The 23,827-nt window shown below is 44.3% G+C and overlaps 1 protein-coding gene across 3 annotated transcripts in view; it reads right to left on the bottom strand.

The window, feature by feature from the left end:
* Nucleotides 1-23,827, bottom strand: part of LOC111855424 (neurexin-2-like) — a 589,098-nt gene that overhangs the window by 305,034 nt on the left and 260,237 nt on the right. For all 3 annotated transcript variants that reach the window (XM_072706252.1, XM_023834418.2, XM_072706253.1), the window contains 2 exons: nt 19,557-19,858; nt 7,190-7,213 (listed from right to left, as the gene is read on the bottom strand). In XM_072706252.1, coding sequence (XP_072562353.1) covers nt 7,190-7,213; nt 19,557-19,858 — 326 coding nt within the window. The remainder of the gene's footprint in view (nt 1-7,189; nt 7,214-19,556; nt 19,859-23,827) is intronic.

Consider the following 23,827-nt stretch of genomic DNA (forward strand, 5'->3'; position numbering starts at 1 on the left):
GAACAAGCCTGGGCCTCACTCTATCCAAAAAACTTGCTGATACGATACCAGTTATATGCATTCCCCCCCCCCCCCTTTCTTTAGTTCTGATAAACCCTACACTTGGTCTGCATGCTTTTAGACAGGTTAAGTCGGCCTATTAGCCAACACGCACGGATCACTTGCCGCTAACTACATCACTAATCTATGTCAGAGCACCTCCGCCATGATTAATGACAGGGGCTCCCGCAGTCCTGTTCCACACTCCGGGTATTATATGGCACTGCTTCAGGTCACTAAACACCAACCAGCCATCATAACCAGGCCCGCGAATGTGAGCCTGACGCTACTCTGCTCTCTGATCCATACCAGGTATATAAATACATTTAATCTCGCAAAGCCTGCGCCGCATGTCTCATAGATAACGCATTCGATGACAAGAACGCGTCAATGTGAACGCTACACTGCCTCCCAAATGATTTTCTGGGTTAATCTGATTGTCCTGTCTCACACCTACACCTCATTCCTACCTAAGGTTTGTTTTGTTGACTAGGGCTATATTCATGGCGAGAGCAGAGGAATATTAAGAGAGATTAAATAACCTAAAAACTTAATAAATAGCTATAAAATTAAAAAAAGAGTTAAAACAATGTACATGAGATGCTTAATATTAGCTTTTGATGATTTCTTTTTTAATTTATTATTTTTAAAAAGTCTGGCTTGACTTTAATAGAAACTCCTTTAAAAAAAATCACTAAAATGTTAACTTCGCCTAAGGGAGTTAAAAAAAATAATTCAATAAAATCTGTTTCACAGGTAAAGGATTTTTGTATGTAAAACGTGCTGGTAGATTTAGATGAATTAACTGATCCCAATAATTTTGACAGTTAGCTTTTGTCATGTTTCCATTATTTGGGATGATTTCACACAGTTTGTTATTAGTCCCTCCATCCCATTCAGCTTGGCATATTTTCATCGCGTGGGACAAGTTCGCGATTGGAAGGTCGACCGTTATTAGACGCATCTGTACAGGTGAATTTATGTTCTTTTTGGCAGCTTTTGTGGTCAGTCTGTTTCATTTCTAGCTGCAGAAACAAGGCAGCACTAGATGGTCACTGTGGCGGAAAAACTAGCAGCACGCTGAAAATTAAGATGGCGGCTTCCATGAGAGTGATATGAATGAAGCTGAAGCGCCTGCAGGGTGAGGCAGCCAGATACCTGCGGCCCCGAGGGATTTTATTCTCTCACATAACTACCAGGCGGGCTTCTGTTGCCTCTCCTCTGCTGTTGTTTTGGCTTTTATCATCACATTTTCAGTGTTGTATAATATTTACTGGGTGCCTCACACCGTCACCTCACGCCTGCTGGGATGTGGGATGAATCACATGCCCGGTTTTGCATGTGCGTGCTGTTCACATGTCCTCCCTGACGGCCTGGCGTCCCATCCCATGTGTCCCCTGCCACAAGGTCTGCGCTTCCTCAGAGCTCAGGAGTTTTACTTACACAAAGATGCTCTGATGACAGAACGAAAAATGATTGGTTCAGTGAGACAACCAATAAGATCGTAGAGGAGGTGGGTCCAAACAGCTTGAGGCAGGACCAAGACATCTAATTGGATGGTCCCGCCTCCTCTAGTTCCTTGGAACTACCTCCTCTACAATCTGACTGGTTGTCTCTCTGAACCAATCACTTTTCATTCTGCCCTCAGAACATTTTTGTGTAAGTAAATCTCCCATGAGCTTCCTGCTATGGCCTCTAAGCTTATCACCACCCAGCAGCGGATAAACGGTTATGGAATATGGATGAATAATTGTACGTGGCTCACACGTACACTGGGACACAAACTGACTCTTGATATACAGCTTCCACATTCGTTCAGCGGTTTATTTCTGGAAGTAACTCTGAATCAGCTATCCAGGTAGCTGCACCTGACATCAACCCTTAAGCAACTAATCCAGTCAGCCTGATGCTTCCATTTAATCAATGCCTGCCTTGTTCTACAGAGCCCTCCAACAATTAAGGAGCCTGTAAATAATTGATTTCATATAAAGTTCAACGTTGCCGCACGGAGAAAGAGCCCTGTCACAAGAGAGCCGCATCTGAAACTACTTTGGCAGATTTTGTTCAACAAGACAGGAAGCTTGTCATGAATGCTAACTGAAAGCGTTCAGTTTAACTCGATTTAATTCCGGAGATTCCTTCCGCTAACGGCTCAATCACAGCAAGAAGGTTAATTAGTTAAGAGCTCAGCTGGGACAGGAACGACGCGGCAGGAATTGTACATTTCCCGGGCATCTCTAAATAACACAAACGCACACAAAAAAAAACACCCCACACATTCTCCTGCATCTTAATCGTAGAGAAACAAGGTCCCATTGCGTGCATCATTGCTAAGCCTCAGAGAACGAGTTTACAATGCAGGAAACGAGAGGCACAGAGCTGGGTGAGCGAAACCTGTACGCAGGCAGGAGCGCGGCGCCAGCGGAGACCTCAGACACACACCCCGGCTTCACGGTAATCGCTCACCGGTGGATCTGACGCCAGCCTATTCTAATTTCATATCCTGCCGCCGATAGAGCATTCCCGTCACGTAAACAGTTGCGTGAATAAACATGAGGCAGCCGGCTGAGAAGGAAGGGAGAATCAATATTTCTTTCAGACGCGGTTACTCATTTGTTTCACATTTTCAAAGGAAGCGGAGTTACAGCCGCCCTTCACTCGCTCATGACCAGCTTGATCAATTCTCCACGGAAATGGCCTTGTGCGTCCAGAATGGCATTGGGCTGCTAGACAGCTCCACTTAACGTCCCTGACCAGCAATGACCTAACTCCCCCCCCATAATGTTAAAGCACCACATACTATCCTAAAGCAATTTCTCAAGTTGATCATTTCCACAAAAACATGACTCGATTTGCTAAATTATCAGTGTATTCGCCATTTTTTTTTTTACACAAAATTTTCTCAGAAGTTGAGGATTATTGCTCTAAAAAGACAAACTTCAAACAGAAGTTTCTCGACTCAGAGCACATGCTTATCCCTGCCATCTACAATCAGCGATAGTCTTCCCCTCAATAATAAAATACTTACAATATTCTATTAAGGTTTTCGTTTTGAGCTGTATTTATTTTTCGTTTTTATTCAGAATCTTCAGAAGTGTAAAAATGCTGATGTCAGCATTCATATATCATCACAGATTTCAATGATTCTTATAAATGAGAAGATTTTGATGAAACTTAACGTTCTAAATTTCCCTCTACTTTGAATTGCGTCGATGAATGAAAAATGTTCGAGTGCCTCAAACAAGACACCAAAATAAGTGTTACCTTCTGTATCTGGTCAAACAAATTCATAGCCAAACCTACAATACAAACCTACTGAATTTCCAATACCCTGCTCTCTATGGTAAAGACTGTACCGTATGTCTTATGGAAATACGTTAAATGTAAAAATGGATAAAGGTTTTATCAGCACAGTACAGACAATGACAAAGCCATAGGGCACCTTCCGTCAGGGCTGAAATCCAGGTCCGCCTTACCTTTGCTGTCTGTCACTCACCTGAGCTGTCCTAATTCCTTGCAGATGGGTTGTTTTGACTTTTAGAGGGAGAATTTCAATACAGACACTGCTAAAAATGCAATACAGAGAAAGGTGGGAAAATATAAGCAAATAAATAAAGGGACCTCATTCTCCTCAAATGTACACTTACCACTGGAGCTTCCACACAGGTTTGGGAGCAGATCTCCAGCTACGTCTTATAGAACAGTATCGGGCAAAACACTTAGCACCATATCTGAAGGGCTTGCAATCCACAGCATGAAAAGTGAGAAAGAAACGTTAGCCCTGTACATCGTGTCGGGTCATCTGATACGTTTTGAGGTTTTGGGAGGATTCGCAAGGTCCCACACCAGTAAGACTGGATCGGGGAGTGGTGTGGCATCCTGGTGGAGTCGCCCGTTTGGTGGCTGGCAGCTGGTTCGGTAACCAAACTATGATGTCTAACAGGCAATAGATGAGATCCAGGAATCTGAAGATCAATCAGCTCATGCCCAGCTGGGAAGTTATATACTATTTGGTCGCTGATCCAGTAACAGAGTGATGTGAGAGGAAGGGGGCGGGGGTGGGGGGTGGGGGGGGGGTTGGCTATACCAGAGACAGAGTTTGCAGGAAATGACGGGGGTTAGAGGGACAAAGGGGTCAGTGTGGTGTGTCACTGTGTTAACTTGGGTTGGGAGGGTGAACTGAATCGGTTAGTACTTTAGTAAATAAGGGAGAGTCAGACACAAAAATGGTTGTTAGTACAGTTACAACAAAAGTTTGATTTAGACAATAGTATTAGTAACAGTTTTTAGCAAGTTTGTTTAGTATTTACTGTACTAATATATATTTATATAGCTCACAATGCCTTGTAATTTGATTTGCAAGCCCTGACCAAACTTATCTGCAGATTGCAAAATCAAATATTTACTTTTATTGTTTTTGAATTCATTCATTTCAAAAGAAACAAAACTATCCATTCAAGCTAAGGAAGTGTATAGCCATGCATGGAAATGATTATGGATTTTCAACTGAGACGAGTGTTCAACAAAAAACAAGCCATACAAATGAAAAACCGTTAAACACAGATGAGGGATGGAAATATAAAATTACCACCATGTGACTTAATTTGCAAACCAATGAAAAAGCAAGAAAGAATAAAAATATAGATAAGCAAAAGTTAGCATCTGAGCTGGATAATATAGCAAACAGAAGAGCACACCCACACACACGCACGCGTGCGCGTACACACACGGATGAGGTGATGCTCACGTGGCAAATGCAAGTGCCCACACACTTATACGTGTGAAATGGAAGCAGCAAAAGGGAATGTGTTTTTTGTTTTTTACCCGTAAAACCATGCAACGGGATGCATAGACAAATACAGCGGTTAAAGGAAATTAATGTGGACCAAAGCAATAAAGCTACGATAAACGGAATGACTAAGATGGAACGCTTTTCAGATTTTCCTGGGGGGTGGGGCTGAGGAAGACCGGGCTCCATCATCTGCAGTGAATGAAGGAGGGTAAAGCAGTGTTAAAACAGCACTCAGGCGGCACTGCCTTCATGTGACTGCTCGCTCCCCGCCGTCTAACTCCCCGCTCGCAGTAACAAACTCCCCAGCCTCGCCGGCTCCGTGATTCCCACCCGCTCATCAGAACCCGCCGCTCCAGTGCAGCGTGACGGCGGCTCCGAGATCCTGAAGGGATCTTTCCAGCTACCCACCCGACACCCACGACTCCAGTGCTGTCCTCTGTCAGCTTGACAGATCTGACGAAAACAAAACGAGAAAAAAACAAAACCCACGGCAGCCCTCGTCTCTTTGATTGCAGTGCGCTCCCTCGCTCCTGTCTTCCAGTGCCTTTCGCTTCTTGAGCCATGTGCTGCGGGCGTCTCTCCTCCACTCACAGAGACAATGAAGCCCTTTCCCCTGTCTGCCTTATCCTGATTTCTCTTTGTTAGAGTACAGTGAGGTGTGCAGCTGTTGTCACGCTTAGTTGTTGCTATTTTTTTTTCGAATTACTCATCCGAGCATAAGATTTTCGCAGGGGAATAAAAGAAGTAACATACAATTTGTTAAAGTATTAGGTTTTTATATATGTATGTATATATGTTGCACATATATATGCATATACATATATACCAAAAGAGTAGTACATGAAAAGAGAGGTTGACTTTAACATGCAGGGATTAGGAGTTAGACTCGAGGTACAGCTGTAGTGTTAGTGTTGATGGAGACGGCTGATCGGACACAGTCGGACACGTCCCCTCCCCCCGCACAAGTGTGCCCGGGGCCTAAGCACTTCCAGCGACAGGCACTAAGGGGCAGTATGCAAGGCTGAGAGAGCTGTGTATGCTCTGAGAGGCCCAGAAGCCGGGCCAGAGATATCAGCACGAGGACACGGTGCCTGATACTGGATCTAAATTCCAAATTAGGGTCATGTGATATATGCAAGGTTCTTCCATGTGAGCTCCTTGAACCCATAATATCTAGAGGCCTCCCTGAACAGATCAATCAGTCAACCAGATGGTCGTCTTGTCTGGGAGACGAGGCCGTTCTTGGTCTTGGGCTGAAGTCATTCTTAGGGCCCCACCTACAGCATAAAAATGCTGCGATAGAAATCTCGGGAAAAAAATGTGGGCCCCTAGAATTCAGGGCCCCGAGTTTCAGCCCAGGTTAACCTGCACATATGGCCTGTCTGAACCGGTCTGAACCGGTCTGGGCTGGCTTTAGATAAAAATCTAATGGTGTATGTTATATACAGTATAGACATGCTATAATTAGTTCATAGTTGTTATTACAGTAAATATTAACGTTGTTCCCTGAGACACTAGCTAGCTGGTATTGAGATGGAAGGACAGATGTTTGTTTTCGCCTAGTCACACTCTTCGCTGGTCGCTTATTCGGAGTGACGTGACCTACACGCCTGCCATGGATGTAATCTGCAAAGACGCGCCTGTGGTCAAGGCGCGACGACGCGGGCATTCGCTGCGTTTTTCCTGGAGAACACGGCAAACACACGCCACAGCCGCATTGACTGCGGGCCGCTGTAGCGATGCACCGCACTTACTGCCTGTCGCTGCGGTCGCAGCGTGTCGCTCGTTAGCGTGTCCGCTGTGTGCGTTCACTTCCAGCACATACTAGAGCAAATAAATAAGTACTAAATAAAGAAATCAATTAACGGGGTAAATTAACAGGGAAAAAATTAACAGGGAAAAAATATATTGTTGATACTGGGTAACTGATCTTTAATCTTTTTTGAAGTAATTCTTTATTTCTTCATCCGGATATTAAGTTTGAGAGAACAATACGGGGCAAACAAAAGTAAATAAAATAGGGAAGAATTAAGTGTTTCTACTACAGTTTGATTACGAAGCTAATTTTTCGTAACGTGTGTCCTATTTGTTGTTTGAGGAGGAGTTTCATATTTAAGGACGTCGGTGTCCCGGCTGGAAAGGCTACACTGGGGTCCGAAGGGGAACTAATCACAATATTTTCCCCACCTTCTTTGACTGATTTGAAGTATTTGTTGTTGGGGTTTGTTTTACTTTGTCTTTTTTTGGGGGTTTTTTTGCATGTTAAAAGCAAACAAAATGGAAAGAGGAAAGTAAAGTCCAGGGCAAACCAAGCTAGACAATTAGAATGATATCTACCATATAATGCAGTTTGTTTACCATAGCGTGTCCGATGCCTGCGTGCTTGGGGGAGAAAACAGGGGGGGAAAGAAGGACAAACCTTGAACTCAATAAAGGACACCTGAGAAAATAATTAAATCTATTGTTTTTGTCCCATTAACAAGTTAGCTGGTGAATACGCAATAGAATGTCATTCCAATCATTTCTTTCATATGATTAAATTAAAAGGCAGTTGTTGTTTTTTTTTAAAGTTCCAAATAATACAAACAATCCAAATAAAGAAATAAAGAAAGAACTGGCAAATATACATATATACGAATCAAGGGGTGTAAAAATGCTAAAATCGATGCTGCTCTCTGTTAGTACTCAAGTTAAGTTGGAAATCAACAGATGATGGCTCACATTCCGTGAATGAGACAGTGTTAGTTGATATAAAGATATATATATATATATATTTTCTTAGTAAATAAAAAAAGAGAAAGGAAATTGTACAGAAAAGGAAAAAAATATCGAGGCTTCTGGAGAATGTTAGTAAAAAGACACAAGAGTTAGCAAATCAATTTTCACATAGAGGGGGGGTTAGGGTTGGGTGGGGCGGGGGGGCTAACAGTGTATTGAAGAAAACATGGAGAGACCCAGACAGGTGCAGGAGCGTAGAAATAGTTATTAGAATAGACTGGATCTGACAGTGAAACTGCTGAGAGGGCTAATAGGAAGTTAGGGAGGCAATCCTTCAGCAATTAGCAAGGCCAGAGGCTCTTTATCCAACAAAATGTTTAGTGTCTTAATATTTCAAGCAGTACGCTGAGCTGTAATCTGTGAGGTCACATCCAAAGGGGCAGTTTTTTTTTTTCCTTTTTTCACTGGCAAGCAAATCAACGAACAGCCATCATAGCTGCTTCTGGCAGTAATGCGCTGCGCTAGGAGTGACAACCGCAACACCGTGCAGCGCGGCACGCAGACGGGCTAGAGACAAACTGCGGAAGGGAAAAGGACGGCAGATGGAAATCGAGAAGGAGAGAGAGAGAGAGAGAGAGAGAGAGAGAGAGGGGTTAGAAGGACATCAGCCATACACGTATGCTTCATCAAGGGCCACAGTTCACAGTTAGCTTAGCATGCTGTGCCACCTATGTGTTTGTCCTCAGGACTGTGATGTCATTTCCCCCCGGGTAGCAAACCAATCACGGAAGATTAATGGCACAGATATGGCATAAATAGGGCACAGTTCAGCTGGTGGCTAAAGCTACTGCTTCTCATTGAATAGCCATTTCATCAGCTTAGCATTGATGATATGCAGGAATTTCATAGGTTATAATTGAAGCGACAATTTTTGCAGAATGTATTCTTCTGGTGATGCCTTTCAGAGCAGATGATTTCGGCCGGGATCGCCCGCTATGACACGAGAAATTGCAGAAACAATTTCCGACATGTAATACCAGAGGTGTCTTCCACCATGAAGTGAAAGCGATTGCTGTGAGGTGACTTACATTTCTCGGAATTGGAGCTGACATCTCTCAAAGCAAAATTTTGTTAAATTAGGTCAAAAGCGTAACAATCGGCATGTGTAGAGAATGCGGGCTGCTGAGCATTTCCCTCACGAGAGGATGGCAGCCTCACTTATCACAAGGAAATCCAAGCCTTATTTGCATCCGACAGGTTGGGAAGGGTCAGTTTTCAAGGAGCTTGTAGTTTTAGCCAGAATCACAGGAAATAGTTTATTAAAAGCAAGCAGTGGGAAACTATGAGACTTAAGCAAAAAAAAAACAAACAAAAAAAAACAGCCCTCTGGAAGATTACAGATGGCTGTGTTCTCCATGACTGTAAATAAATAGAAAACTTTGGCAGACAAATCATAATTGTTGATATTACTGGCATAAAAAATAAATTAACTGACTGAATGAAGGATGAATTTATAACAAAGGAGAGGAAAGGAGAGCGGTGGCAGGCCAAAAGACATCCAGACTGGTAGGCTGACTTGGATTTCCGTAAAGCATCTGTTATTAATGGGAAGAGCCCAGTGTGAACTCCGAACATCTTTTATTCACTGAAAAATAAATTTCATGTGAAAGAAAATACATTTTAAAGAGGATCAGAAGGGGGGAGGGGGAGAGAAAGGTGTTAGACGTCATAGAAACGGCGATAAATAAAACTTTTTGTTGGTGGGGCGCGCACAAACATATGCCTGTTCAAAGGGGCGTAGAGAATAAAGCACTGCATGGTGACAAGCAGAATATGCAGGTGATGACTCAGCTAGAGCTGGGGGGGGCTCATCATGTAAACGGGCTCAAGACCACCCCCCCCCCCACACACACACACACTCACACACACACACACACACACACACACACACACACACACACACTCACACAGACTTCAAAAGCCAACTGAACCCATCCCTAGTTTGGATGTTTGTAGAACTCGAGTTTGTCACCTAAGGTCAGGCTACAGATCGCGGGATTTTTTTTCCTGACAAGTAAACTACAGGAAACAGAGAATGGGATAAAGAATTCAGAAGCACGGGAAGTGTAGATCTGGGTAACATGCTGGTTAATTAGCATATTTAATTAATAAAATAACCACTGTTTCAATTAGAGCAGGCAAATGGTGGTCACACGAAAATAGTAACGAGCTGCTCTGATGCTTTGCGCTCACTGCTAGGTGCAAATTCATCACCGATACAAAATGTCTGACTGTTTGGGTCACATCTTAAGTGATGTAACATCAAAACTGAGACCTTGAACATAATATAGAATAAGGCAGGGGTCTCCAACTCTGGTCCTGGAGAGCTACCGTCCAGTAGGTTTTCCATCATACCCGACTTCTGATGAGTCACAGCTGTTCTCAGGTAAATACCAGGAGCAGGTGTGGCTCAGAAGCCAAGTGGGACAGAAAACCTACTGGATAGTAGCTCTCCAGGACCGGAGTTGGAGACCCCTGGAATAAGGAAGTTCAATCTGGCAGAAAATTATCATTGTTTCTATTACAGTACTCGAAGGCAATGTTGTTGCTATCTTTCTCTGTTTATGAATCTACTTTATTTTCCTAATAACGCGTTACTTTTCTCCTTGTTACCGTGGATACTGGGGTTTTTGAGGCAAAAACCAAAATAAATTAATAAATAAATGTCGTCAAGCAGTAAATGTGCTTTAATGAATATTTCTGGCTCTGCCAGAAGATTGATAGCTGGCAGAATTCAAACTGACACTTCAATAGGCATTCCCAAGCCCTAAACGCACACCCAGAATAGAAAACATAACTCCTTCAAACACAGGACATGGAAATGCATGTCAACACACGCTGTGACACGCCAGCCTTCACACGCATGCACATCACCGTGGTGCTTAAAGGGGCCCATGCATCACATCCGTACCTCTAACCGCAGGTCACACGCATGCACATCACCGTGGTGCTTAAAGGGGCCCATGCATCACATCCTCACCTCTAACCGCAGGTCACACGCATGCACATCACCGTGGTGCTTAAAGGGGCCCATGCATCACATCCGTACCTCTAACCGCAGGTCACACGCATGCACATCACCGTGGTGCTTAAAGGGGCCCATGTATCACATCCTCACCTCTAACCACAGGTCGCATGCACATCACCATGATGCTTAAAGGGGCCCATGCATCACATCCGTACCTCTAACCGCAGGTCACACGCATGCACATCACCGTGGTGCTTAAAGGGGCCCATGCATCACATCCGTACCTCTAACCGCAGGTCACACGCATGCACATCACCGTGGTGCTTAAAGGGGCCCATGCATCACATCCGTACCTCTAACCGCAGGTCACACGCATGCACATCACCGTGGTGCTTAAAGGGGCCCATGCATCACATCCTCACCTCTAACCGCAGGTCACACGCATGCACATCACCGTGGTGCTTAAAGGGGCCCATGCATCACATCCGTACCTCTAACCGCAGGTCACACGCATGCACATCACCGTGGTGCTTAAAGGGGCCCATGCATCACATCCTCACCTCTAACCGCAGGTCACACGCATGCACATCACCATGATGCTTAAAGGGGCCCACACATTATATCCCATCTTAGATGACCAAACCTGGGTAAATATAGCATGCAAAATATATAGGAGAAATCATTTATGTCATAAATATCTTCTCCTGATAAACTGCACTACTATTATAGTAGTTCGCATCAACAGTGCAATGCTCTCTTATTTTTAGATAACTGAGCGCAATAACCATACATGACATTTATTTTGTTATACTATGTTTGACTGTTACATTACAAATGTATGTTATGAATGTAGAGGCTGTTACTAAATTTCATTGCACTTGTGTAACTCACTTGCATAATGAGAAATGAAAAAATGATCCTTGATAAATTCAGATATTGATAAACAGATAAATTTGCTACTTCATATTTCGGAATAAAAACAAGAACCACGGCTCTCCTTGTGCGAAGGAACCAACTTGCCTGTTCTGGTGAAAGCGCCTGGGGAACTACAACCTTACAGTACAGGAAGGGAACATCTGCACTAAGAGTATCGGTGACACACGGGTAGGGCTGACATTTGTTTTGTTGACATTATTGCACTAATTTGTGTAACTGAAGGGTCATTCTGTTGCCAAGTACCACAGCGCCAGATGGATCTCAGCGGTTGTTGTTGCTAGGTGACATTTGAGCGATGCCGGTGGGGAGAGATCGTTTAATTGGGGAACCACATCCGTGACCCGGGCCGCACTGCATCTGCTGCAGGTGAAAGTGCACTGAACCAAAGCTCTCCTCTTAGCCTTAACAGATAAAAGGTCAATCTGCTTTCCACGGCGACCACAGGAGATCTTGAATTTCTGGCGTTTCGTTATCGCCGTAGCTCATTTCAGCGCTTTAGGCACTCGAGGCCTTGGGGGAAACGAGCCCAGCGGTAGGTGTGACTGGCGTGTTGCCGGTCGGAGAAACCCGAGCGAATCGCACCGCGCGTCAGCAACATCGCAGGCAGTGACAGGCCGCTTGTGCATCTGGCACCAGATTCAGCAGCGCCTCCCTCTGGTCTGGATGTTTAATTGCCGTTGGCTAATTTCGCCTGCTGGGCTTATCGCACTGTGAGCTGGGCATCTGTGCCGCTGTGCTGAAGCAGCTAAGCGATTCGAAGGCAGCAGGCAGAGGCGGCTTCAGGTATCAGTCAGCGCGCCAGGCGGCCGTTTCTCCATGACTGAGGTCAGCTGAAGGTCATCAGCCAATCATCATGTGCCAAGAATTTCTGACATCCTGTCTTAGCACCTGAAAGGTTGACCTATAACGGCATAAAACCTCGCTTTGTGTTCAGATTCGCTCCAGCTACTCGACAGCGCCACACACAGGACGAACACAAACAAGGACCAGGCAGTGAAAGTGTAAATCTGACCAGAGCCCTTCTTTCTGGCTTTGGCTGAATCTCCCCTGACATTCACCCTTCGCTACCTGCACAGACAAAGCTACAGGTAACACCTGCATATCAGCCCAGCTGACACTGTCAGTCACCCGTCAGTCCGGAGCTGCTCATTACTCACTACGACAACTAGGGCACTCACCCAAAACCTGCCCTGGACTAGTATTCTGCCCCCTGCTGGTTCACCACACACATGCACACTCAAACGTACCATTATTTGATTTTATATATACAGGTACCATGTCAGAGCGTTAATCACTGTGTGATACCCATACAGTATTTCAATAATACAATACGCTACAGCGTAAACCATTCCGCTGGCACCCCCCGACAGTCCACGAGAGCTGGGAGGGAGCAAAAATGTGGACCGTCTGGGAGTCTGCACTGGGTTGGGAAACACTGCACTACAGCACTGTGTAACTACCTGATAGTTATTCCTCATTCATCTTACATCTTCCATGACCCGGCTGCCTGTTTGTGCGTTTCCACTGACCTCCACGCCACATGCATATCACTGTCATTTTACTTGGCTTAATGCTTCTTGCATGTTTCATTTAAATTAGCTGCTTCTGATTCGCCACCTGTAAGCATGTGCTGAATTAGCGGCTCCTAAATCCATCCATGTGCCCCCAGACAGGAGTTCTAAGCGCTACGAGCCTCGATCTCACCATTCAGGATGGTAACTCTGTGCCGACCTTGATTGGAAAAACTCGATAGCTGGGTTGCCGGGAATCAGGCGGAGCTGGGAACACTCCGTAAATAGACTGAACCTTGATTACAGACCGTACTCTTGGTGTTCCGAGGTGCGTGACCATCTACACCAGTAGGTGGCGTAAATTTCGATGAGAAAGACAGACCTGAGCAGTGACCTCGATGTAACGGGACTTGCGACAATCCCTGCAGACATTCAGAAAGCTGTTAATGAATTTATTTCACATAGACACATTAGAAGGTGCGCTTTGCTTCTGTGTTAGAGCAGACATCTGTGTAAAGGTGAAATAAAACAGATACATATACATCCTAGAAATCGTTTATGACAAATAGTCTTTATTGTCTTAATTGTGCTGAGCTCATTAATTAAGCTTTAATTAACACGGTAAAGTTTATATCTCTGTACTTCCTTTCTCGTCTTTTTTGGGCCTCAGTTAAATGGCTCCAAGCATCCGTGTCGGGACACTGGCAGCTGTAGCCACTGGGGCACACAGGTTATGGAAACAGGTTAAGGAAACGTTGCAGGGCCCCGCTCCGGAGTACGGCCCACTGGCGCAGAACCGCCAGATATTACAGGAGCCGTTTGCATTAAGTACATTTCCAAGGCCAGGCTCCTCTGCAGAACTGTGAGCTTCCGTGTGCACGTCTGTTTGCTGAACTACTACTACACCAATGCTTACATTCTCCTAGCTCACTCCCTTACTCTGCACACACATTAACTCACTCCCTTACACAGCACACATACAATAGCTCACGCCGTTACACAGCACATATATTGTATCCCTCCCCTTACAGTGCACACACAGTATCTCACTCCCGTACAGTGCACACACAGTATCTCACTCCCTTACAGTGCACACACAGTATCTCACTCCCTTAAAGTGCACACACAGTATCTCACTCCCTTACAGTGCACACACAGTATCTCACTCCCTTAAAGTGCACACACAGTATCTCACTCCCTTAAAGTGCACACACAGTATCTCACTCCCTTACAGTGCACACACAGTATCTCACTCCCTTACAGTGCACACACAGTATCTCACTCCCTTACAGTGCACACACAGTATCTCACTCCCTTAAAGTGCACACACAGTATCTCACTCCCTTACAGTGCACACACAGTATCTCACTCCCTCACAGACACATTATCTCACTCCCTGATAGGTAAGCAGTCTTGCCCTATGACAACCGCTCCCCAAAAGCTCAGCCAGGTTACCATGGTCACTGCTGCATCATGGCAGCGCCAACGTCGCAGCCCACGGCCGAGCACACGCTCTTTGGGATGCCCGGCGGTCGTTGCAGGAAGGTCAAACGGACACCCCCGTCTCGGAGGAGGCTTCCCTCTGCTTCAGAAATGTCTCCCTAACCCTTCTCACCACTTGGTGGAGCAAGCAGGCTTCACCGCTCAACGTCTGACTGCAGCTTTAGGTTTTATCTTTGGGTGTTTGCACATTGTTAAGATCTCTTCAATGCAAATGTTATTTTTCTTTTTCTTTTGCATATTCATATGATTCCTAAGGTTAAAGTCAACCCAAAGGTTTTCTATGAGCCTGGTATTTTCCACATTAAAATTATTAACTACACACAGTTCCACAGCATAAAGGCATGCATGCCTTATCAAACAACAGGTTACATAGAACTTTTTGTAGTTATTGTACCTAAATATGAACATGCACACACACACACAGTCTAGCAACTGTCATCTTTTTGCAATTGTTGGCTACTAACCCCATTAAAATAAAGCTGAAAAAAGATTTATAATGCAGTTGAATAAAATCTTTTTTTTTTTTTTTTTAAATCAGAAGTACTAAAAAATTATCCTTAACATTTGACACTTTAGAGACACATAGAGACACTTTTAGGTCTCTCACAGCTTGTGACCGATGAATGATTTAAGCCAGTGGTCCTCAACCCTATTTTATCCAAGCACCCTGTGTGTCCAGGAAAACATGCTTGCCCCCCCCCCCCCTCCCCCTCCTCTCCCCCACCGCACAGGTTATGATATTGTTTCTCTTGTATGCATCCTGCAATTATGACAAAAATTGCCAGTGTTTATTAATATGAATGCATTTTAATTTGGCTGCATTGCCAAACAATGTCATTTCTTTCGAACACGACTCAAAGGCAGCCTCTCTCCAGAGTCCTCCAACACTATATTTTTCTCAGTTAATGACATCACTTTCAAAACAGAAGGTGAATGTTTATGAACAAAAAAATCTAAATCTTAAGTCTATTTGGCAAAAGGCTCTAATGTCAGTAGCCTGACAACCATTAAATGTGCACTTAACTGAAAAGACCCTCATTTTAAGGTATTAGCCTTCAACAACATAAAACAGATATTATTTTTAAGTATCAATACGAAATGAACCGAGTAACAATGAATCCTGGCCTTTCCCCTCCGTCAGCTTCCCCCGGAGACGCCGCTAACCGAATTTAGCTTTATTATGGGAAAATTCGCTTTGATACACGAGTGCTTTGGATTACGAGCACGTTTCCGGAATGAATTATGCTCGCAATCCGAGGTTTTACTGTATCTCATTTTGAAAATACATACCGTGGTATCTAAATTATGCCCAGGCTTAGCTTTAGCATGTCGTAATTTTTTCTACGCTTTACAAACAAATCGCGTGCCCCCTCCACGAATCATCCCTGAGGCGCCCTAGTGGGCCGCAGCCCCCGCTTGGGAACTGCCGATTCGCGCCACATGGGCACAGTGGGCAGCTGAGATGTCCCAGCCAGTTAGCCCCTCCTTCCCTCAGTGGCTACAGCCAGCGGCTCCCGTTTGGGGCCCAGCGATGGGCATCTTAGCAGCGGCTGCCTGGCGCTGTGGCTCCATCGCACTGTAACGAATCGGCAGTTCTCGGATCTGCTGTCTGTTCCCGTTTTTCAAGAGGTCTAACCAACCGGTAGGGATTTTCCTTATATCCCTGATATTTAAATTTTTAAATAAAAAAAGGAACAAGTTAAGACAGAGAAAATAAGCCGTTTATCACCGCAGTAAAAATGCATTAGAGTACATCTGGAAGTCTATTCAGTCAAAACAGTGAAACTTCACAATACACTCGCCTGGATTTAGTAAAAGTGGCACGGCTACAGTAAACATTAACTGCGAGACATGGAGCCCAGTGACTTCACTGCGAGAGACAGTGAAAGAGAATTATTGGGCCTGGGGCTTGAAACAAAGGGATTATACTGTAACATACAGAACAGAAGACAGGTTTTAGTCCTTAAGAGATCCATGTCAGCGGTGGTGTGTAACCCTTTCCTACAATTGACTTGACAAAAATGTATTTAAATGATTTTAAGTACTTTAATAGCATTAAATGTATAACTCATTAATAGTAGAGATACATATCTACATGCAGGATGGTGCCTGCAGAACAGAATAATGACACTTTATCGTTCCTTACGGGGGAATTGGCAACTACACTGTCTTGCTTTTTGTGAGACACACACAGAGGTGAGAGCAAGCTTGGGGGCCACAGTGCGGGGTTGGCCAGCAAGCAGGGCCCCTGGAGCTGGGGGTTATGGGGCCCCGCCCTGAGGCCCAATCGCGGCATCAGTCTGCTGGTTCTGGGATTTGAACCGATAGCCTTCCAGTCACAAGCACAGGGTCCTAACCTGCTGAGCCACCACATCCCTCAGCTTTTTAAACTGCAATTTCTTTCAATTATATTAAAAACGACACACATTTAAAATTAAATTTTGATAAGTGAGCAAATTCTAATAACGGTATAGAAGATTATGTATGAGATTTATGTAGAAGATCAGCCCAATACTTATCAGTATTGATTTAGCCAGAATAGTCAGTATCGCTAAGCCAACAGACTGGTCGATTATCAGCTTGAAAGACGCAAGGGCGTCCTCTACGAATTTCTGGCAGCGAGAAATGTCTCCTCAAAATAAAGTCTAAGTAGATTACGCCGAAGACCAAGCTGGGGCCAGATTCCTATCACCGGTAACAACTCTTGGGGAAGAGACACCGGAAAAACCAGAGAAGCGGCTCTCAGTGGAGAACCGCAAATTACTCCGTACCGCTGTGTCAGAGAGGGCAACTCGAGTCTAACCAACACGACAGCTTCAGCAAGTTCAATATGCCTCCGGTAGCTCATCTAAGACCTCAAAGACCCTCCCCTCTTCTGCCCCGAAGACTGCTCCACGCACAAAAAGGCAGTGAAAGCCAACCCGCAGAGCGCGGAGGTGACAGCAGGGGGTGGTATTTACTTTACGTCACATCAATGGGAGCAGCCCCACTGCCAGTGTACATTAAACAAAAGCACATGTTTCATCTGCCATCAAAACCCTGCTATTTCGACCCTGTGCTTCTTCATGCTATTCCAGAGAAGTAGCAGAGAACAAAGGGCTCCAGGATCATAAAAAAGCTCATTTAAAACGTGTGATCTGCGCAGTCTGTGTCGCCGCCGGGGGCTGGGTAATCCATACGACGCTCTCCGCCGCAGTTTCCACTGCCTGACGTCTGAGCAGCAGTTCATCTGGCCTGTCGGGAGGACGATATTCCGAAAGGGTAATGACTTCCGTGTCTGGATGGCCCGTGTGCCTGGAATGTGTTCAGGATACACATTCAAATCGGGTGCCAAGCCAGACATAAACGTGGGGACCGACACCAAAGATTTGGGGCAATTCTGAAAGGGCCACAGTTATTTCCAGTGCTACTTCCAAGATTTGGGATGACACAAACATGGGACGTCAGTCGGCTTCACAAATCGATGCTAACTGACGGCATTAGTGCTTGACTTATACAAGACTTTTTCTTTTCAAGACCTTACTTCCACATCAGCACTGCCAATAATTAAAAGCGTATATACTGTACATTGGGTACGGCACTAATAAAAGTTGATGTCAATGGTACTCTGGCATCGTTTCATGGCTGATATCTAGGCCGAGGGACACATTCAGACTAATAAGGCAGCGCAATAGGATCTTTCTGGGATTTCTGTACAGACTAACATATGTAACGTAATGGAAACCTGGTGATTTCCTGCCTGTTATACTGGGGCACAGGACGTCAGAATGCATGGCCACAAATGGGATGTAGACTGCAGCTTAAAACAGGGTCTTAATCGTCCAATTCCATTCTTCTGTTCCTTTCTAATTCTCACCTAGAATGCTGGAATATTAGATATGGAAATAGTAGAAATTAAGAATAAGAAACATTCACATGATCTGAAGCCTACTGAAGCTATGAATTCACGATAATTAGTTACTGAAATGTTTGTGTTTTAACTCCGGAAGACCCTTCACTATAGGAAGATACTCAGTTACACTATTCAACCTTAATTTCAGTGGTTGGCTGACTTGGACTGACATAAGTAAACATTGACAGAGAAAAGTGAACAATTGGTGGATGGTGAATAAGCCAATTACGCAAACACGTAAACAAAAATCTCATGGGCCATTTCACTTATACTGAGACCACAGCCTAAAATATTAATGATGAAAAACACGTCATCTTTGGTGAATCCTTTATATGAATCTATGTTACTGATTGTTAAGAAGGTAGATTTCTTTGGAGAACCTTAATATAGCCGTCCCTGTTTCCGGAATGTGTTTGTGCGCGCCCACATCTCTGATTCTGGGGTGGTTTCAGGTGGCATGACTTTCCAGTGGCACGCCATTGGGTGACCCAAGTTGACCTCAGAGCACGAGACCCTGAGCAGGAATTATGCCTGCTTTGATGCCATCATCATCCGCTCGCTCAAACATTTCCACAAGATCGCTTTGAAGAAGCTTTAGCTCTGATCTTTCAAAGACAGAGTCTGTGTCAACATTCAGCAGGCCTCGTTCTTTGAAGGCCTCGTCGAGGGCGACGGGATTGTTCTTTGTGGGAAGAAAATAATATTCTGATGCATGTCATTTGCTTACAATGCAGAGAAGGCCTCAGAGAGTGCATTACACCCATTATGCTGACTAAGCATCCAGAACAATCATTCATTAAAATTCTGCTTAAAGCACTCAGTTTAAAAGTCAAAATGTTATTCAAAATATTACTAGTACCATCATCACTACTACTACTACTAATCTGTTAATGTTAATTTTTTGATGAAAAGCATAGGATGCATCGTTAAGATAATTTAACAAGGTCAACTTGGGCACCTCAATACCTGCACATTTATATAGATATTTATGGTAATGAAGGAGGTCGTAGAGGTCATGGCAGCAAAGAAAGGCTACCCAACAGAAAGGGGAAGCAGTGCGCCACCTCAGCAACCTGTGGGAGAGCAGAGAAAGAGCGGCGAGCGGTACGGAGACAAGCGGTAGGCCGGTTCCGGTACCTGGCGCAGGTTGCGAGTGACGCGGACATCATGCCAGCCGTTGTCGTTGAACTTGCCGTTGACGGGCTCCACCAGCGCCTCGAAGGCGCCCGAGCCCAGGTTGATGACGAGCCAGACGGCGCCGTTCTTCAGTGACAGGTTGACGTAGTCGGCCGACTTGCCCGTGTGCAGCATGAGCCCGTTGCGCTGCAGCGTGCGGAAGGAGAGCGTGATCTCGTCCGTGCTGCTCTGGATGGGCGTCAGTGACAGGTCGTAGCAGAAGAACTCGTTGCCTTTGAAGGTGGCCACCGATTCCTCCTTCCCTGAAAGATGATGACAGAGGGATTCAGCGAAAACATCACCTAGACCCCTATTATTCAAATCACGGTCCTCGAGGTCCGAGTCCTGCTGGTTTTCCAGCCTTCCTTTACCTGTGAGCCAGGTGTGAAGCCTCTGACCAATCAGAATCAGTAATTATTAAACTAACTACCTGGGAGAACTGAAAACACGGCCTGGATTTGGAATCGAGGTCCAGATTTGAAGAGCCCTGACCTAGACCGATTCATCCTTCCGTCTTTCCAGGTTATTTTGCCAGCAGTTAAAACACATCATGCAAACACTATCTACTGCTACCATTTCCCACAGTTTTGTGACAATTAGCAATTCCTACAGCACCATACTAAAGATGATTAAAAGCAAAATTTCACATAATCTAATTTAATAGAAACAAAACCTTTTAGCACCATCAATTAAGCAATGGGCTCTTAATAGTTTGGCTGGGTTGGTTCAATTTAATTCAATTTATTTTCACTTTCGTGGCCTTCCCAGTGTAGCTGGCCAAAAGTGTTTGCCTCATCAATCCTGCAGTTAATGTAGCGAAAATTACATTGTATTTATCAGTATGTCCATCAAAAATCTGGTGCAATGGCCCATAAAAACATCTGATATAATTCCATCTAGTCCATGACAGTGTTCGGACTACATCCTTTAGATAAAGTCGCTTTTCGTTGAAGGGGCATGGGGAAGACTTCATTCATTTTACTTGTATATCCAAAGGTGATAGCGCCAATATGATTTTCACAACTGTGGAAACCTTCTGTTATATTTACATGCCGATAACGATCCCTAACTTAGGGATTCATGGCAGAGAAGTGTATATTTCCGACGCTGGGAAATAAATCGCAGTGCAAAGAGTGCATTCATGCTTTAAAGCACATGCCGATGTCTTGGACAAAAACGAGTATCCTTGACGCAATCGGCCAAAGTCTACTTAGATGTTTCATTTGGAAACCCCAAATGCTGCACGTCCAGCCGGCTGCTCAGCAACCCCCCTGAATACGGGGCTCTCAGAAGCTTATCACGTGGCTTTGATACTGTAAGTCTCTCTCCCCATCCCAAATGAGAAACCGTCTCTACTGGGCACAGCGAACGGACCTGTATGACACAGGGATTCTCTCGGGTTACCAGAGAGATGAAACGGGAACAGGGAACCAGCGAAAGGTGGATGTATCAATAGACTAATACCGATCATCTGACCCCGCCCTACACCCCAGCACCATCTCAAGCCATGTTATAGAGAAAAAATGTGCACCAAGAAAAGATTTGGAACCAACAGACCGAAATGGACGGGAATCCAAAAAAAAAAAAAAAAAAAACTGTTAAAAATGATGTATAAACAAATTAACTGAAATTAATAAGAGATGCAGATATCAGTTGTCTGCAGCCTTGACCGAACCCAATTCCAGGCAGTTATTTAACAGATTTCGGTCAAAGGCTCACCATTTCACCCAGAAGAAGGACTCAGCGTTCATTTGCAGATAATTAATTGAAAGGCAGTGAGGTCCCAGACCGTGCATTCACATCTTACTAGTCTCAAAAAAAAGTCAATCGAGAGAATTTACATCATAAAAAAAAGAGAACAGTTTTATAACAGAGAATTCAAAACTGATAGGAGAGCTGTAGTGGGGACGACGGTGACCGAAATGCCCAATAAAGCCCCATTATTGTTGCTCACAATTAGACATGCAAGGACTGTTAGCTCATGCAAATCATCATCAGGCACAGAACAAAAGATTCAGAGAAATCTCTTGTAAACAGGCTTCTTACAGTCCCTTAGCTGATGATGTCAAACACAAAGGCAGCTCGAAGAGGTCGCCACGGCAACTCTGTCGCGTGCCATTCAACATGAGTGAGTAGTTGTTGACCTTAGAGCAGCAGTCGTCCGGCAGAATGACCAACTTTCTCAACTTGCGGCAAAGTGTGCTACTGTTTTAAACGCAGGCGGCATGCAAACCAAAGACTCTCCATTGCTGTTTAAATTTCTGGTTAACCTTTGAAGTCAATGAATGGAATGACTTCTAAAATCAAGTACTGTCTGACAGGGGACAATGATGGAAGAACTCCTCCCAAGGTCAGGCAAATATTTACGGGAAATTTCACCGCAATCACCGACGTTTCTACCCTGTGAGTAAAACTATTTTGGGTTACCGAAAAGTCAAAATGGTTCTGAGGGTAATTTTACTTTTACGATTATTGGACACCTTTGTCCAGAGCAATGTGATGCAAAAGGCAGATGATAAGCATCCAGCTGCTGAGGACTCAATTTGGGCTCAGAAAAGCTATAGTACCGAGATGGATACCACCAAGAAGGATCTAGTGCAACTAATGCAAGAACAGAGCATCCATTAGTGCCAAGTAAAACCATTTCAACAGAGCAATCAATAAAGGGAGTCAGTGAGGATCAGCGTCAGGATGAGGTTAGGGTTAGGTTTAGGGTTAGAGTCGGCGAAGATTAGTGTCAGGATGAGGTTAGGGTTAGGGTTAGGTTTAGGGTTAGAGTCGGCGAAGATTAGTGTCAGGATGAGGTTGGTTGATGTGCTCCTGGATAAATTGGGTCTCTAAATGTTTCTTGGAAGTTGTGAGGGATTCTGTAGACCAGAGATACTGTCTCCTTCCTCTGTCTACTGATGGGGTGCTTCGTTACAGCTAAAGCAACATTTCCATATGTTTGCGTAAAGGAGTCTCTAGCCTGCGTTTGCTTTTTCAGGGCCTGTTTTGGCGGAAGCCTGTGGGAAACATCTGAAGGAAGCCTCACTGTTTTTCACAGTAATAACATCTGCTAATGCATGACATGCGACTGTAAAATCCAGCCACTTCACGCACACACAAACAAAAATATAAACCGCTTCTCTTGCTGTGCACCGTAAAACCGCTAAATCTATTTCCTTACCAGATAAATTATGTTTGTAGGATTTTAATTTCCGTTTTTTTATTTTATTTTGTAAATATCACAGATGCCTGCTACTGAGCTTCCATTACCGATGTTTCCGACAGTAGCGTGTTAATATTAAAGCGCACAGCCTCACAAATCTATTTAATTTAAGAGAACAATTCACACCTTCTGCCCCTGAAGCCCCCCCCCCCCCCACCGTGTATTTTCAATTCAGGGGTTTTATAATGAAATCCTCAGCATTTTTACTACATGCAGGACTCTGTATCTATGGTCTGGAAAACCTGTATTCGTCATACCCAAGGTCTGTAACTGATTACGCACAGCAGAGCACAGAAATCAGAAACTGGACAGGTAAAAATGAATAACTTTTTTTTTTTTTTCGGTGAAAGATAAAAGCCTTTTTTTCCCCCCTCAAGTATCACTCCCAAATTTCACGAGAATGTGTCTGCAGCTCAGCCAGAGAAGAAAACCCAAGACAAAAGCGTGAAAAGTCTTTGTGTGAAGCTGACATCAGATTCTCTTTCACTGAAGCTTCTCACTGCGAAATAATTATTGTAAATTACGGCAATTAAAAGAGGTACTTTTCTAAACAGGTCACATTGTACTGATTTAATCTATGGTGATGTAATGATAAAATATACATGCACACAGTCGCTGGTCCTTGAAGCCTCTGTGCATGATGACTTTTGATTATTGCAATAAAATGTATTATAACCAGTAATACACTAATGTACAGGTTTACGCATTTATTGTCTCACCGACGTAAAGACTTGAGCACACGACCTTCTGGTTACACATTCGGCCCTTTAACTGCTCAGCCCCCTAGAGGGCAAGCGTTGAAATAGCAGTTATGGGACTTACCAGCATCCACTAAATTGAGTCAGTTACCATTTTCATTCCACTTACTCAAGACAGGAAAAAATTAATAAATAAACGTGTCTTCAGACCCATTAAACGAGCCCTGAGAATAAGTCTGGCATTACGAGGAGTGGCAAGGAATCGCAGTGCGCAGCGAGGGTCTGAATATTGATATTCCCCATGTCGGCCCTCAGGCTAATCA

This window comes from Paramormyrops kingsleyae, chromosome 24 (assembly GCF_048594095.1).
Source record: "Paramormyrops kingsleyae isolate MSU_618 chromosome 24, PKINGS_0.4, whole genome shotgun sequence".
Lineage (NCBI taxonomy): Eukaryota > Metazoa > Chordata > Actinopteri > Osteoglossiformes > Mormyridae > Paramormyrops > Paramormyrops kingsleyae.